Source organism: Bubalus kerabau, chromosome 11 (genome assembly GCF_029407905.1).
Source record: "Bubalus kerabau isolate K-KA32 ecotype Philippines breed swamp buffalo chromosome 11, PCC_UOA_SB_1v2, whole genome shotgun sequence".
Classification (NCBI taxonomy): domain Eukaryota; kingdom Metazoa; phylum Chordata; class Mammalia; order Artiodactyla; family Bovidae; genus Bubalus; species Bubalus kerabau.
The window spans coordinates 75710247-75726076 of NC_073634.1; the positions used below are offsets into that span (position 1 = coordinate 75710247).

Genomic DNA, 15830 nt, shown 5'->3' on the forward strand with positions numbered 1-15830 from the left:
GTGGGGGTGGAGGTGGGGGTGAGCATCCTGGCCTGTGTCAGCAGCCCACTCAGAGCCCTGCCTCGTGGCCAAGTGGAGGATCGGCTGAGCCCAGCACGGGCTCAGTCCTGAGCTCTGGTCCTGGTCTAAGGCCCAGCTGCCCACCCAATGCCGGGGTGTGCAGGCCAGGAACTTTGCTTGCAAAGAGCAGGCAGAGGAGTCAAAAGGCAAGAGCACTGGGGACAAACAGCCTGTGTTCTTGCTCCCCTTTGCCTTTTGTTACCCGTGTCACCTTGGGCAAGTCATGTCACACGTCTGGGTTTCAGTGCCATCTGTAAAAACGGGGTGAGAACTCCTGCCCTGGTGACCTAACTGGGGGGCGGGGCAGGGGGGAGGTTGAGAATCAAAGGAATCGGTAGAGAGGACAGGGTTTTCCAACTCACTCCACAGATCTAAGAGTCAGTGATTAGTAGCAGCAGCCAGGGACCACAAGGAGGAAGTTTTCTGTCTGATTCCAAGGGTGGTGTCTGATCTGGAAGGCTGGGTCTGCCTGCGAGGATGTGCCTGCAGGCCAGTTAGCTCTCATCTACCAGGGGACCATCCAGCAGACTGTTGGGCCCCTACCTGCCCCTTCCCTTTTCCACCCCTCCTGCAGCCTGCCTGCCCCTGCTTCCATCTGCCTGCCCTCTGGGGACTAGCTTTAGGGACTGCTGGGTTTCCATTTCCTCCAAAACTGCAAAGCCATGCAAAACAACACCAAAGGGAGTGGGAGACTGGGAGACACAGCTGGGGATGAGCAAGGGGAGTGGGACTGAGTGGGGGTGACCTCGACAAAGACACCCTGACTTCTGGAGCCAAGGGAAGGTAGGAGACCTGGAAGGACAGAGGTATAAATAGAGATGCACACTTACACGGAACACTAATTTCCCTCCGGAAGGAGGAGGGGGAGGGGTTGGGGGGTTCTGGATACCAGCAGGGGCCTCTGCGAACTGGCGAGCTCCTTATTTTTCCAAAGCGATGGGAGGCTCCCAGCTTCTGCCTTCCCTCCTCCACTCCCCTCCCCCCAAGTTTCACATTTCTCGGAATTTGCAGGGCGCAGATGGGGACTCCGGGGTTCCTCAGAGCCCCAGCTCCTGCCGGCTGGTGCAAGCAGGCACAGTCGGAGATGGGGGGCAGGGGGAGGGTGGTGAGGGGTGTAGGGGCGCCCCCACGGGGCCGAAGGCGGCTGGGGCGGTCCCTTCGCAGACCCCTGCTGCTCCTGGGGCAGAAGCCCCCTTCCCCCGCACCCCGCCCCACCCCGCCCGTGCTCCTAGGTGCTCCAGGCCCCGGAGGGGGGCGTTCACACGGAGCTCCTGCGCTTCATGAGGCTGCGGAAAGTGGACAGGCTGTGTAGGCCCGTGGACACGGAGCTAATGGCGGAGCGCTGCGCCCCGCTGCAGAGACAGCGGTGCGAGGGCGTGTCGCTGTAGCGGCCGCCCCCTCCCGGCGATGAGTGGCTCTGCTCGACGCACGTGTCGGACGTGGAGAGGTCCCGCGGGATGATCATGGGGATGGAGTACTGCAGCTTCTCGCGGCTCTTGTACCAGAGGCACGAGCACATGGACTGGAAGTGCAGCACTTCGGCGTAGACATTCCGGAAGCCGCCGCCGCCGCCGCCCGCCGCGGTGGACGAGGCGGTGTCGGTGGTGTGAGCGCTGCCGCCCCCGCCGCCCGCGCCGCCCGCGCCGCCCCCGCCTCCCGCCTGCCCGTTGCGCGTGAGCAGCGCGCGGTGCTCGGCGTCGCGCTTCTCGTCCTCCGCGTTCATGGTCATGAAGCGCAGCACCACGAGGTTGAGGAAGGCGCCGATGACCGTGAGGCCCGTGAGGATGTAGACGAAGCTGAAGGCCACGTACTGAGGCTGCGTCTGCAGCGCCTGGTCCTTCTGCAACGCCACGTAGTCGCCGAAGCCAATGGTGGTGAGCGTGATGAAGCAGTAGTAGTAGGCCTGGAAGAAGGTCCAGTGCTCGTAGTAGGAGAAGGCAGCGGCGCCGATGCACAGCGTGCTGATGCACGAGAAGAAACCGATGAGCACCATGTTGGCCATGGACACGTCTGCACGCCGCATGCCCAGCCCCCGCTTGGCTCGGTGCAGCAGGTACTTCACGAAGGTGTTGATGCGCTCGCCCAGGCTCTGGAACATGACCAGCGTGAGCGGGATGCCCAGAAGCGCGTAGAACATGCAGAACACCTTGCCGCCATCGGTGCTGGGTGCCGCGTGGCCGTAGCCTAGGGGAAAACGGGGCAAGAGGAGAGAAAGCACATGCTGATGGGGCTGCCCTTCCAGAAACCTGCCTCCCTTCCCCCTGCTCTCTCCTCATCTTCTGCCACGGTGGTGTGGACTCTGGCCTCTTTTACCCGACAGGGAAGCCTGGCCTACTGCAGCCCATGAGGTCGCAAAGAGTCGGACACGACTGAGCGACTGAACTGAGGAAAAGACAACACACAGTTATGGGCGCATCCTTGTCCCCAGGCACGGTGCTAGTTCCTCACTGATGAATTTTCGTTTATTCTTCTGATCACTCCCTGGGGGTCGGTAGAGAGGAAGAGGAAGCAGGGAGGGTTAAGTGCCTTTCCAAAGTCACGCTGTTTGGAAGCAGAGCAACCTGCCTTCAAATTAGAGTCTGTTTGATCAAAGACCCGACCTTTTTCTGTACCCAAAAGAGGAGCTGACTGATGCTGCTGTTGGGAACTTAGTCATGGATAGCATGAAGAGCACTGGCGAATCAGTTGGGAGACCTGGCTTCTAGTTCACTGCCTGTGGGCATTGGACCTGTTCCTAGTCCTCTCCAGGCCTCGGTTTCCTTGACTATAAGGGAGGAGGTTGGACTTACTGAGTTCTGACATCCTGGGATTCGATGTGAAGGGAGGGAAACTGGGTTCCTTCATGAGTTCCTTGCTGCCAGCTAAAGCTTGGGGGGTAGTTCCCCACTGGGGCTCCCAGAGGCAGCCGGCCCACTCGTGTCACAGAAGGAGAAAGGAGACAGTCCCCTCCCGCCATGAATTAGTGCTCCACAGTCCTTATCAGACTCTGTCTGGGGCCCTGTGGTCATCCTCTGTGCCTGCCCCCGAAGTACCGTCTGTCCTTATGGGGAGGTGGTGTTGCCTTTGTCAAAGCAAGAGCCTTCCAGGTGTTACTATCACCAGGCAGGCAATCTCAACCCATACCATGCCCACCCTGCCCTTCAGTCCTTACCCAGCCAGGAGCCAGGCAGAGGCAAAGCCTCCCTGTGAGCCAGTTATCACATGGCCTCAGTCGAGAGTTCTGCCTGGAGGACTTCCCTGATGGTCCAGTGGACAAGAATCTGCCTGTCAATGCAGGGGGCACAGTTTCGATCCTTGGTCCGGGAGGATTCTACATGTGTTGGAGCAACTAAGCCTGTGTGCCACAACTACCGAGCTGGTGTTCTAGAGCCTGCAGGCTGCAACTCCTGAGCCTATGTGTTGCAACTACTGAAGCCCGTGCACCTAGAGCCTGTGCTCTGCAACAAGAAGAAGCCCCTGCAGTGAGAAACTTGATCAACACAGCAAAGCGTAGCCCCTGCTCACCACGACTAGAGAAGTCCCGTGCACAGTAGCAAAGAACCAGTGCAGTCAAAAAAAAAAAAAAAGTTCTGCCTGGAGACACGGAGCGGAAAGGACCCTGGATGGAAACTCTGAAGCCATTGGCACAAGTTCTGGCCCTGTCATTAGTGGCTGTGTGACCTTGGGCAAATTACTCCCACTCTCTGAGCTTGTTTGCTCATTTGTAAAATGATGCCTACTGGTCCTGGCCCTGCTTCCTTCACTGGGTTATTAAGATACTTATTACTTTTATCAATAGATTATTATAATAAAGTAATGCTTTCTATTTTCCCCTCCCTTCTCAGCCTTACCAAACTTAACCAAATGCCTCTTATTCCCTGCAGCCATCCTGGATTGCTCACAGCTGGAAGTGATTCCTGCCTTGAGTGGCACTAAGAATGTTCAGCTTTGAAGTCCAGGCCCTGCTCTGTTACTCAGGTCCCCCAACTACATATGAACAGCTAATATTGGCTTGGGGTCTGTGGGAGTGGACATTGCTGGACCTTGTCATATTCCTCCCTGCCTGCTTCCCCACCCCCACACACATTGCCAGCCAGGCCTGTGGGGTATGCCCCAAATTCATTTGGTGAGTTGATGGCAAAGCGGGATGCCATCTCCCCTGGTGTCGGATCTGCATTCAAATCCCTACTCTGCTATGGACTGTGTGTGTGTTTCGTTTGTTTGTTTGTTTTAAAACTGTCTGAGGAGGACCTCCCTGGTGGTCCATTGGTTAGGACTCCTTCCACTGCAAGGGGCATGGGTTCAATCCCTGATTGGGGAACTAGGATCCTGCATGCCACTTGAGGTGGCCCAAAAATAAAAATAAAAAAACCTCCCTAGCCTTAGTTTCCAACATCTGTTAAATGGGGCTAATAACTAGCACCTGCATCACAGGGCTTTAGGGGAAAAATAAGTGAGAGAATGTGTATAAGGCACTTAACATAGAGTCTGGTACATATCAAGTGCTCGATAAGAGCTCACTGTGATTAATAATGAATGAAGCGCCAGGTTTCCTCCACATTTCCAAGAGATCACCTGGGCTGGTGGACAGCTCAGTTCCAGTAAAGTCGGCATCGCTGTGAATCTTAAAGCTTAGGGAGGTCTGGGGTGTGTGAGGTTGCGGGCTGCTCTTAGATTGGGTTCCCCTGCTCCCCAACTATGGTAGCTGGTGACAGTGTCATCCCTTGCCAGGAGCCTAGATAGCTGAGCTCTGGAGTCGCTGGGCCTGGCCCATCTGGGCCCCAGCAGGGTGAGAACAGATTGTGCCCGCCAGCTTGGCCACGGCAGCCAGACCACAACTCACCTAGACAGCTGGGTGGGCCCCGAGCCAGAGCAGCTCCTCATCCTGTCCTTCCCTGTCCCCCAGCGGAGGGTGTGGGGGAGAGCCTGGCACTGTGGCTGGGGCTGAACACAGATTGGGAGGCATGGACCAGCCTTGGCTTGACCACATGCTGGCTGTGTAACCCTGGGCAAATCCATTCCCCTCTCTGGACCCCTCTGGTCTGCTCTGCACTGTGGGGATTTGAGCTTCAGCTGTTAATTCCTACCCTGGCCATCACCACTACAGCTGCCGTCAGGAGTAAAAGAGAGAGAATTCCCTAGTGCTCCAGGGATTAAGACTCCATGCGTCTGTGGCCAGGGGCCCGGGTTTGATCCCTGGCCAAGGAACTAAGACCCCAAAAGCTGTGTGGAGCTGCCAAAAAAAAAGTATAGCAGAGACTGGACATGAAAGTACTTTGGAATTTGTGGAGTTCTTGAAGGAAGGAGCAGTGAGCGGATCTCACAGGGGAAAGCCAGCCTGAGAGTGTAGTCCTGAGGATCAGGAAGTTCCCGTGGGCTCAGGCAACTGTATCCCACCGTTTGAAACATATGCCACCGTCACCACCACTGCCGCATCGTCTTGTGTTTGTTCATAAGCTGGGACTGCTCCTGATCCTCCGTCCTTTAGGAAAACCCAGTGCCTGCTGCCTGGCAGCCTCAACGCCCACTGTGGCTGCCCGCAGAGCCCCCCACCCCCACCGCAGAGCCTCTTGCCCCTGCTACAGCCACTGTCCTGTCCAGGGTGGCCCCTGCCTAGACATGCCTCACATTCTCAGTCAGATGCCCTCCAGGGCCCACTCTCCCTTCCTACCACACGCTGAGGCTTCAGATCTTATCCTTCAGATACATTTTAAACTTTAACGCTCAAAAACTTCCTACAAGGTCGTTATTATGACTATCTCCATTTTTTATGGTTGGAATAATGAAGGCTGGAGAAGCCTCGTGAGTTGGCCAAGGCCTCTAGACACTCTGACTCATCGCTCATTCCAATGCCTCAGAGCCAATTTATCACCCAGAAAGGCAACCAGGATGGGAAACTGAGGCCGCAGAGAATAGCATCCCACTAGGAGCCCCGTCCCTGGACACTGCCCTGAGCTGGACGTGGCAGAAATGGCAACAGGGGTGCGATGCCAAGGCATTCGGACGCTTCTCCGAGCATCGGGCCTAGGCTCAGTGTGCCCCCGCCCCTTCGCCCGTTCTATTGTCACTGGGGGAAAGAGCGAGGGAGCTGGGAGGACCTGCTGACGTGGGCACCCAGCTTGTAGGGGTGCCAGCTGGGGTGGAGCCTCTCCCTGGGGGCCCTGGAACTTCTGGGAAGTAACTGGGCGTTTGGCAAGGCCTGTCTGCCTGCCAGCAGGCCAGCTGCCTGCCGCAGTGCTTGCCCCCATCAGGCTTGGGTTTATGAGGGAGAGAGGGATGAAGGGAGTCCCCATTTTCTCCTTCCTGTCCAGCCCCGCGCATCTCAGGGTGAGGGGCTCCCTCTGTCCTTGTGTGACCCTGACACACACAGAGGCTGTGCTCTGGGGCTGATTCTCTGAGGGTCCTCCCTCACAGTACCTGATGACCCGCCAGCCAAAACTCTCATCCTGACCAGGAAGCTCAAGCCCCTGCCTCTCAGAGTGCTGACTGGGGCTGCGCCAGTCCCCTCTTCTCCCAGCCACCTTTTCTGAATCCACCATAGACTTAACGATCCTCAGAGCCAGAAAGGTCCTTACTGATCATATGGCCTAGTCTTTATATTGTACAGATGAGGTAATGGAGGCCCAGAGAGGGAGAGTGACCTGCTCAAGGTCACACAGCTAGCGAATGGCAGAGCCAGGACTATAACCTGGGATATTCCATCCCAAACTCAATGCTCTGGCCTCTGGCCTCTGTCTCAGTATAACCAACGTTGACCTGTTCATTCAACCAGAACCCAGCAGCCCCTGCTCGGGAGCAACCCAGCTAAGAGATGCCTAGAAACCTGGCTGGAGCATAGAATTTACCTGAGGAAGTCAGGTGGCTGGGTGTAAATAGTCATTATGAATATTTTGAGACAACAGGAAAAATTAGGTGGGATGGGAACCTCGGGGCCTCAGTTCTTCTCTTTTCTTCCCAACATCACCAAGGGGCTCAGAAATTTGCTGAAGCTCTGTCTTCCAGGGAGACGCAGAGGGTTGGGGTCCAGCCCTCCCTCTTACTGAACTTTTTCTCCCTGTGGCCTGTTTCCTTCTAGTCAAAACACAAATAACCAGCGTGAGCCCTTGGTAATGGCCTTGGCTGGGTTGGACTCAGCAGTGTGGTCCCATTGACCTCACATGCCCGCAAGCTTGAGTGCCTGACCTCTCACTCTTGGCCTAGCTGGCAACACGGTTAGAATGCCGGCCACAGCCTTGGGTGGAAGTACAGTATGGGACTCGGAGACTGGAGATCAGGGGCTCTGACCCGGCTCTGACCATAACCAGCTTGTGCCTTGGGCAAGTCCTTTTTCTTCTCAGGGGTTCAGTCTTCCTCATTTGTGACATGGAGAAATAGGATAAGATAAAAGGTCCTCACCTTTCCACCGTGGCTATGGATGCCTTTCTTTTTCGGTTTACCCACTCATTCATATAGTCTAAATTTTGAAGGATTTTACATACGAAATATAATATGTTGATCAGTACAGTGTAGCTACTTCCTAGAATAGGCACTGAATAGATAATTGTGAAAAAATGAATTATTTTCCCATCAAAATTAATTAGAAACACATTTGCCAATCAGAATTTCTGATTAACATGGGATAACTAATTTTAAGAGACTGAATTAGGTTATTGTTATGCTTTTTAAATAATGAAAATGGATATTTCTGTTTTCTACAGGAATCTCTGCAGTTTCGTGGTATAGGTAAGAGTAGCCTCTGGAGTCAACGAGATTTCAACTGTGACCAGGTTATTTAATCTTCTAGGTGCCTCAGTTTCCTCATCTGTAAAAATGGAATAATGATGCACTGAATTCATAGAGTGGCTATGGGGATAAGTTAAGTGACTTAAAATGCTCAGGATGTTGTCTGTTTAGTCACTCAGTCATGTCCAACTCTTTGCGACCCCATGGACTATAGCCTGCCAGGCTTCTCTGTTCATGGGAATTCTCCAGGTAAGAGTATTGGAGTGAGTTGCCATGCTCTCCTATAGGGGATCTTCCCAACCCAGGGATCAAATCCAGGTCTTCTGCATTGCAGGCCAATTCTTTATTGTCTGAGCCATCAAAGAAGCCCAAGGATGTTGGAATCAATAAATATTAATCATTATTATGAATATGTGGGGAAACATCAAGATTAGGTGGTCGTTAAAGTTCCTTTCAGCATCCACATTCTGAGATCAGTGTTGCCCAAAGGTAGATTTCCTAGAATACTAATTTCATGGACTATTAATAACTGTTGGGTAAGAAAAGGGTTGCTTAGTTAAATTAAATTGCAGGGAATGCTGAATTCAACTGGATTCTTTGTCATTTAAGCGGAGGCTATATCAGAGCCCTACACGTGTTTGTGAGCAAGGTCATACAAAGTTGGGAGAATGTGCTTACGTTTTCCTGCTTATGTAACCTTGGAATGCTTCTCTTACAGTGCTTATTGCTGGACAAATGTTCCTTGGAGCAAAAGTTTGGGAAACATTCTTCTGTAGCATCAAGAACTCTATGGTTCCTTATTCCAGGTCCCTGACTTTGAGATTCTCTGGTGTCCCGCCTCTGGTTGGCCCAGCCCCTCTGTAGATTAGAAACACACAGCCCTTGGCAATGCCTACTGCAACCTGTTTCTGGGTTCCCTGCAGACTTAGTTATCTAATGTAAATACGGCCCTGGCCAGGCTGATGTTTGCCCTAAGAGAAGGTGGATGAGGTGACCTGTGGCCAGAGATGCCCACAGGCTGTGCGCTCTGGGCCAAGCTGGGCTGATGCAAAGCTGCACGTGGGGAGGAGGTGTGACCTCAGGGTGGTGTCTGGGCCTGGTAGGACACCCAGAGAGGACTGGGGGCTCGAGAGAGACAGGGCAGTTCCCAGGGACTGGCTGTGAGACCCTAGGTGCCCCCAGAGTGGGTGGGGCTCTCCTGCTGGGCCTGTGGAGGGCACCTCAGAAAGGCCCACGGAGGACTCGCAGGCACAGACAGGGAGCTGCCCCCTTGGTACAGAGGTGGCAGCAGTGTGAAGCCAGGAAGTAGGAATGGAGGCGCTGCTGGTGCCTTTGGTGTGTTAAAGGAGATGTGGCAGAAGGAAGCTGCCAAGATTGCCCAGGCCTTCGGGAGGGAGGCAGGAGAGAGGCTGCCCAGCTTGGTGGAGGTGGGGCAAGGAGGCAGGCCTCCTCCTTCCATCCTCCAGAATCCGGCTCAGACCTCGCCTTTTCCAAGAACCTTCATAGCACCTTCCCAGGGCTGGAGGCGCCTCTCCCTCTGCCTGGCTCCCAGGCCTAGATTTGTGCGGAGGAGCTCTGCAGGACTCTGAGCTTCTGGAGGGCCTGCAAGTCCCCTCGGTGTCTGGCACAAGGCCTGGTGGGTGCAGCTGCTCAGATAACGCTGTTCAGCCCAGACAGCTGAGAAGTATGAGATGTGGATGAGAGAAACCTCCTTTAGACACCCAGGGTTGGGGGAGGGTGGGGAGGAGAGGCCATTGTGACTCACAGCTCCTGCTCTCCCGGTGGCCCTCAGGACCCTGCGAAGTGAAATCAGCTTCAGGGCCCAGAAGGAATCCCCTCTGTCCCAGGCCTGGCTAAGGCCTGAGGTAGGCCTGGGAAACCACTCACGCCTCAAGGATCTTGCCTGGGAGGAGGGACCAGTGCGCAGAACCGGGTCTGGAGTTTGTCCCCCTCCAGGCCAGAGCGCCAGGAAAGGACAGTTCTCAGGCACAGCCCCCCTCCCTCGGCCCTGCCCCTCTCGAGGGCCTCTCTTCCCATCTTCCTGGCTCCTCTTCCAGCTTTTGTCTCTACTGCCCACCATGGTCCTCCCCCTTCTCCACCTTCCTCCCCAACTTTCCCCTGTGGGGGCCTTCTGCCCTCTCCTCTTTCTCTTTTTAAGCTTGCTCCCATCCACAGGTGCCCCATGACTCTGGCTCAGGGTCTTCTGATGTAGGACAGTCCCCCTCTTCCCCCCTCCCCAGGCCCACATGGGATTAGGGGGAGTTGAGGAGGGGGGGCGGTGCTGGTGTCATGGAAAATCGCCGCGGCAGCCAAGGTCAGTGTTTGCAGACACAGCCTGGCCTGAAGCCAGGCCTGCCTCCCTGGCCAACTCCCTCTGGCCTATCCCAGAGGCCAGCTTTGCACAGGGGCCCTCGGAGGCACCCCAGGGCTGTTCTGGGTCCCAGGGGCCAGGGAGCCATCCATCCTGGAGTATGGGAGACTATGTATTTCAACTTGTTCATTTTACAGATGGGTAAACTGAGGCCCAGAGAGGGGCAAGGACAGAGCCAGGACTGAAATCCAGGGCACTCTGATCTTGCTCAGTCCTCACTGCAGAGGGGAGCCCTCAAAAATCTGTTCTGGTAGGACAACAAAGAGTGAAGTTTGTTGTAAGTGTCCATTAAGTCAAAGGCTAGCTTGAAGTGGGTGATGGGGCCAAGAGAAGCAGACCCAGATGATGAAACCACGGTCTTTGATCTCAAAACACCTTCTGTTTGAAAGCAAATCAGATGCAACATCTCAGGAGAAGCACTTTGAAACCTTCAATGTCCCATCCAAAGAGAAGGTTGTTTTTACACAAATTATTAAGATGCAAGGCAAAAGTGGGAAATGGTTCAGGAAGAGTTTAAGATGGGACCTCAGGGAGAGCTAATGGTGGAGAACTCCAGTTCAGGTATCAGGAAGGGCTTCACGGAGGTCATAGTATTTGTCCCGAGCCCTGAAGGATGGGTGGGAAATACAGGGCTCTGATGGAAGGGAGCTGCTAAAACAGACACAATGCTGGGAAGACACGTGGCATGTTAGGGGCAGAGAAAATTAACCCAAGGCTGAGTGGCATTCTCACTAATGGAGGGTGAAGGGGACATGACCAGACTCTCTCAAGAAGGCAGCTACATTATACATCTCAAGAACCCTGGAAATGTATCTGCCTGTGACCCTGCAATGCCACTTCTAGGAATCTCTCCTGGCAAAAGAACCAGAGATCGGAACTAAGATTTATGAACAAGGATGTTTATAGCAGCATTTTCATTGTGAAAAATTGCAAACAGTCTGAATGTTCACCAATAGGGTCTGGCTAGACATATTAAGGTATATCTATGTGGTGGAATATTGTGCTGCCATTAAAGTGCTGTTCTTAGGAGTCTCTTAATTACATAGAAAGACTACTATTGAATATGACATACAGAGGGTAGGATACAACTCTTTCTGTAATGGGTTCCCACAGTAAACATACAAATATGAAAAAAGTAACTACACACACACACATACACACACAGAAATAGAAGCTAAAAAGCTCCTGAGAGTTTATCTTTGTATCATGAAGTTAAGTGACAATCCCTCAGTCGTGTCTGACTCTGCAATCCCATGGACTGTAACCCTCCAGGCTCCTCTGTTCATGGAATTCTCCAGGCAAGAATACTGGAGTGGGTTGCTAGTCCCTTCTCCAGGCGATCTTCCTGACCCAGGGATTGAACCTGGGTCTCCCTCACTACAGGCAGATTATTTATATCTGAGCCACAGGGGAAGAAGCCCCTTTGTATCATAGGCTCATGATTAATTTTAATTTTCTTATATATATATTTTCTACAGAAATCTATTACTAAGTAGAAAGCAATGAATATTATAACAACAGCAAAAACTGGGGGTTATTTGGAGCAGAAAGTTCACTTGAATAGAGAAAGTTGGTATGGGAGCAAAGCTAAAATGTGAAGAACTTTGAAGGGGAGGGGCAGGAATTTAATCTTAACTTGAAGGCATTGAGGAGCAATTGACAGCTCCTGAGTATGGGAGGCACGCGCCAAGGAGGTAAGGAGATGGATTTTCCTGGCACCCCTGTGCATATTGGTGGGGATGGCAGTGAGAAATGGCAGGAAGGATGCAACAGGAGACTTCTGCATGGTTCCATTGTCAAGGGCTCAGGCTTAAACTAGGCTCAGGAGGGGAGAGGGGAGGGGAAGAAGGGAGGAGAGAGGAGGAAAGGAAAGGAGAGGGGAGAAGGGAAAAAAGTAGGTACACCATGTGTGAGATGCTCTCATATTTACTTGTGGATTTAAACTATAAGGCCCATGTGTTAGTCGCTCAGTCATGTCTGAGTCTTTGCGACCCCATGAACTATAGCCTACCAGGCTCCTCTGTCCATGGGATTCTCCAGGCAAGAGTACCAGAATAGGTTGCCATTCTTTTCTCTGGGGATCTTCCCTACCCAGAGATCGAACCTGGGCCTCCTGAATTGCAGGCAGTTTCTTTACCATCTGAACCACCAGGGAAGCCATTTAAGGCCCATGAGGGCAGAGATTTTTGTCTCTTTTGTTACTACCAGTTTCCCCATACTTAGAAGAGTGCTCAGCGCATAACTGGCACTTAATAAATCTCTGTAGAATGAGTGAATCAAGGAAAGGAGACCTCAAAGATGAGCCTAAAGGTTGAATGTGGTGGAACCAGGGAGGATGGACAGAGCATGAGGCCCAGAGTGGGCCGTGTTTCGAGCAGCAACCCTGGATGTCCCAGGAATGGTACTGACCTGGGGACTGTCAGGGCTGTTCTATGCCAGCCACTGCATCAGGCAGCCATGGCCCAGGCCTGTGGCCTCTCTGTATCCTATGACCAGCTGGACAGAACGTGTGTGAACTTATAACTTCTAACAGATTGGATCTGGTGGAGTTTTAATTAAATGAATCCACCAGGGACAGTCTGGCATTGAGAAAGGAATTCTACAGCACAATTTAAAGTGGACTTGGCCACCTAAGCAGATGGCTGGAGATGCCAGTCCCCCCACACCCCCCGCCCTTGTGCTTCTTGAAAGGCTGTGTCTGTAAGCCTGGCATCTGGCTGGCCTGAGTCCTACACTTACACACTCTCCGTCTCTTCCTGCTTTGCCCATGGAAGAGAAGCAGGCTCGTGTTGGCATCTCTTTGTCAGACTCCCCCAAAAGGGGCTGAACTTTTCCCAACAGGAAGTCTTGCTGGGTCATGGGGGCAACAGTGGCCAGCCTGGGTGTTCCCAGTTGACTGCACCACATGTTCTGGAGCTGAACCTGCTGGGAGCCTGGCCACCTGAAATTGCATCCTGCAGGCAGTGTTGTGTGGGGTACAGCAGGGCCCAGAGGGTACGGTAAGCAGGCATGGAGTTAAAGAACACCCAACCAGGAGTCAGAAGTCTGGCTCTCACCCTAGTTCTGTCACTACCTTGCTGTAGGAGAGGAGATGGTGAACTTTTTCCTATAAATGGCCAGATAGTAATATCTTTGGCTTCACAGGCCTTTTGATCTCTTGCAACCACTCACCTGTGCCATCATACCAAGAAAGCAGCCATAGACAATATCTAAATGAATTGGCATGGCTGTGTTCCAATAAAATTTATTTACAGAAACTGGAAGTGGACCCTATTCAGTCCATAGGCCCTAGATGGCTGAGCCTGCTATAGGGTCTTTGTTAAGGCATGTCAGCTCCCAAGCCTCAGTTTTCTTACCTATTACATGGGATGTTCAATTAGAAGATTATTTCTTCTCTGACAAGCTATATTTTAGGATTTAATAAATTTCTAGCTCCCTCTGTTCCACATACCATACATAGGCCCTGAAGAGAGGAATGGGTTTTGAGCAGGGTCTGGAGCCCAAGCCTGCATATGAAACTGGTATTCACAGCTCTTTGGAGGCAATGGCTGCATTTCCCGATTTCTGAACACTGTTCATGCTCTTTTTTCCTCCCTAATAGGCTTCTACTCCTCCATCAAAGCCCATCCCGCAAGTCACTCCCTTTGTGAAGCCTTCCTTGATCCCACCCACCTAAACAAATCAGCACTCCTGGAGCCTTTTGTTCATCATTTTCCATTCCACAAACATTCCTCCATTCAGCCAGCAGACACGTTTTGAGCCCTTAATATAGGCAGTGCTCTAAGTTCTAGAATAATAGCTATGTCTGTGTTGTACTTAAGCAGCACTCTGTCATTTACAAAGTAATTTCTCTACATTCTATTGTTTAAGCTGGCACAGCAATCCTATAGAGGAGGTGTTTACATTATTACTATTATTTTCTATTTTACAGATGTGGAAATTGAGGCTCAGAGAGATAAAATGTTGTATCTTAGGCCATATATGCCAGAATCAAACTTGAAATTCAAAGGCCGTTCTCTCACCATTGTACTTGGCCACCTGGGGACCCTCCAGGGTGGGATGAAGTCAGAAGACCTGGGTCTGCTTCCAGCTGTACCGCTGTGATCACAGGATCACAGGCAAGACCCCGCCCTTCTCTGGGCATGGGGTTCCTCCTCTGGGAAACCAAGAGCTGGAGGAGATGCTCTTGAGACCTGTGACATTCTAGGATCCTGGGCTTACAGAGGGGCCATGTTCCCTCCCCTACGAACAGTGGAGAAAGAGGTGTTCTCAGGGGGACTATTGAGTCTTCAAAGCCATAGCCCTGAGCCTCCATGTTATGCGTGTTAGACCCATAGCTGCTGGGGCACTTTGCAGAGCTGTCCCCGCCAGCGCTGAGCAGAGGCTGGGCACAGGGTGAGAACCCTTGGACTGTCCTGGGGAATGGAAGGCTGGAGCCGGGCTGGCCCCGCTGAAGCAGAGGGGCAGCCAGAACTGACTCCAGAGACAAAATTGAGTCTTCACACAGCCTCCCAGCGCAGGAGGCTGCAGAGAATCAGGGAGGATACTGAAGCACGTCCCTGCCCGTCTCCCTCGGGAAGTCCTGCTGGTCCCCAGATTCTCCCTTCTAAATGCTGAGCCCTCAGGGGCTCGTAGCCCCACCCACAACTAGCTGGAGGGACCAGTCTAGGGCCTAGAGCGTCTCATTTTCACTTCTTTTTAAAAAATATTTATTTGTTCCCTGGTGGCTCAGACTGTAAAGAATCTGCAGTGCAAAGGACCCAGGTTTGATCCCTGGGTCAGAGAGATCCCTTGGAGAAGGGAATGACTGACTCCAGTATTCTTGCCTGGAGAATTCCATGGACAGAAGAGCCTAATGGGGTTGAAAAGAGTTGGAAATGACTGAGCCCCTAGCACTTTCACTTTCATATTTTTATTTGGCTGCGCTAGGTTGTAGTTGCCGCATGCAAGCTTAGTTGCCGCATGGCATATGGGATCTTAGTTCTCTGACCAGGGATTGAAACCACGTCCCCTGCATTGGAAGGCAGATTCTTAACTACTGGACCACCAGGGAAGTCCTCTTTTTACTTCTTTAGTTGCTTCCTTCTTCCTTCTTCTTCTTTCCCTCTTCCTTCCTCCTCTTCCTGTTCCTTTTCCTCCTCCTCTTTTTTGTCTCATTTTCTCCTCTCAGTCTCTTTCTGGATGCGGAGGATGGGGATGGGGTCTTGAACTTCTAAGGAACTCTGTGCCTGGCGCCCAGTAGAGCTAATGGTAAAGGTTATGGTAGCAGTGATGTAGAAGCAGACATAGTAATGGTAGTAATAAGAGTAGCAGCAATAGTAATAGTAGTAAGTCATAAAGCTTACATCTATGGAGCATCTGTGTGTCCAGCACCGTACTAGGTGCTTTACATACATTATTTCATGTAATTGTCACAAAAACTTTATGGGATAGATATTATCTCCACTTTCCCTATAAGAAAACAGAGGCACCTAAAGTTTCTGCAACTCATTCAAGACCACACAGCCCATGAGTGACTGAGTCAGGGTTTACAAATTCAGGCCTATCGCCTCATGCAGCCTAACCAGTGTTAGTTCATTAAATGCTCCATCTGGAAAGCAGGTTCCCTGGTTTTGAGCAGAGGAGACTAAGCTGAGCGGCTGGGTGACCAGGTGTGTGGTGTGTGGCAGAGCCAGGCTGAGTCCCGTTGTCTTTCTCG

General features: G+C 52.4%; 1 protein-coding gene across 1 annotated transcript in view; it reads right to left on the reverse strand.

Annotated features, from left to right (window-relative positions):
• Window positions 1-1318: 1318 nt before the first annotated feature.
• Window positions 1319-15830, reverse strand: part of KCNK3 (potassium two pore domain channel subfamily K member 3) — a 36476-nt gene continuing 21964 nt past the window's right edge. Inside the window, exon 2 of the mRNA XM_055539144.1 lies at window positions 1319-2244. Coding sequence (XP_055395119.1) covers window positions 1319-2244 — 926 coding nt within the window. The remainder of the gene's footprint in view (window positions 2245-15830) is intronic.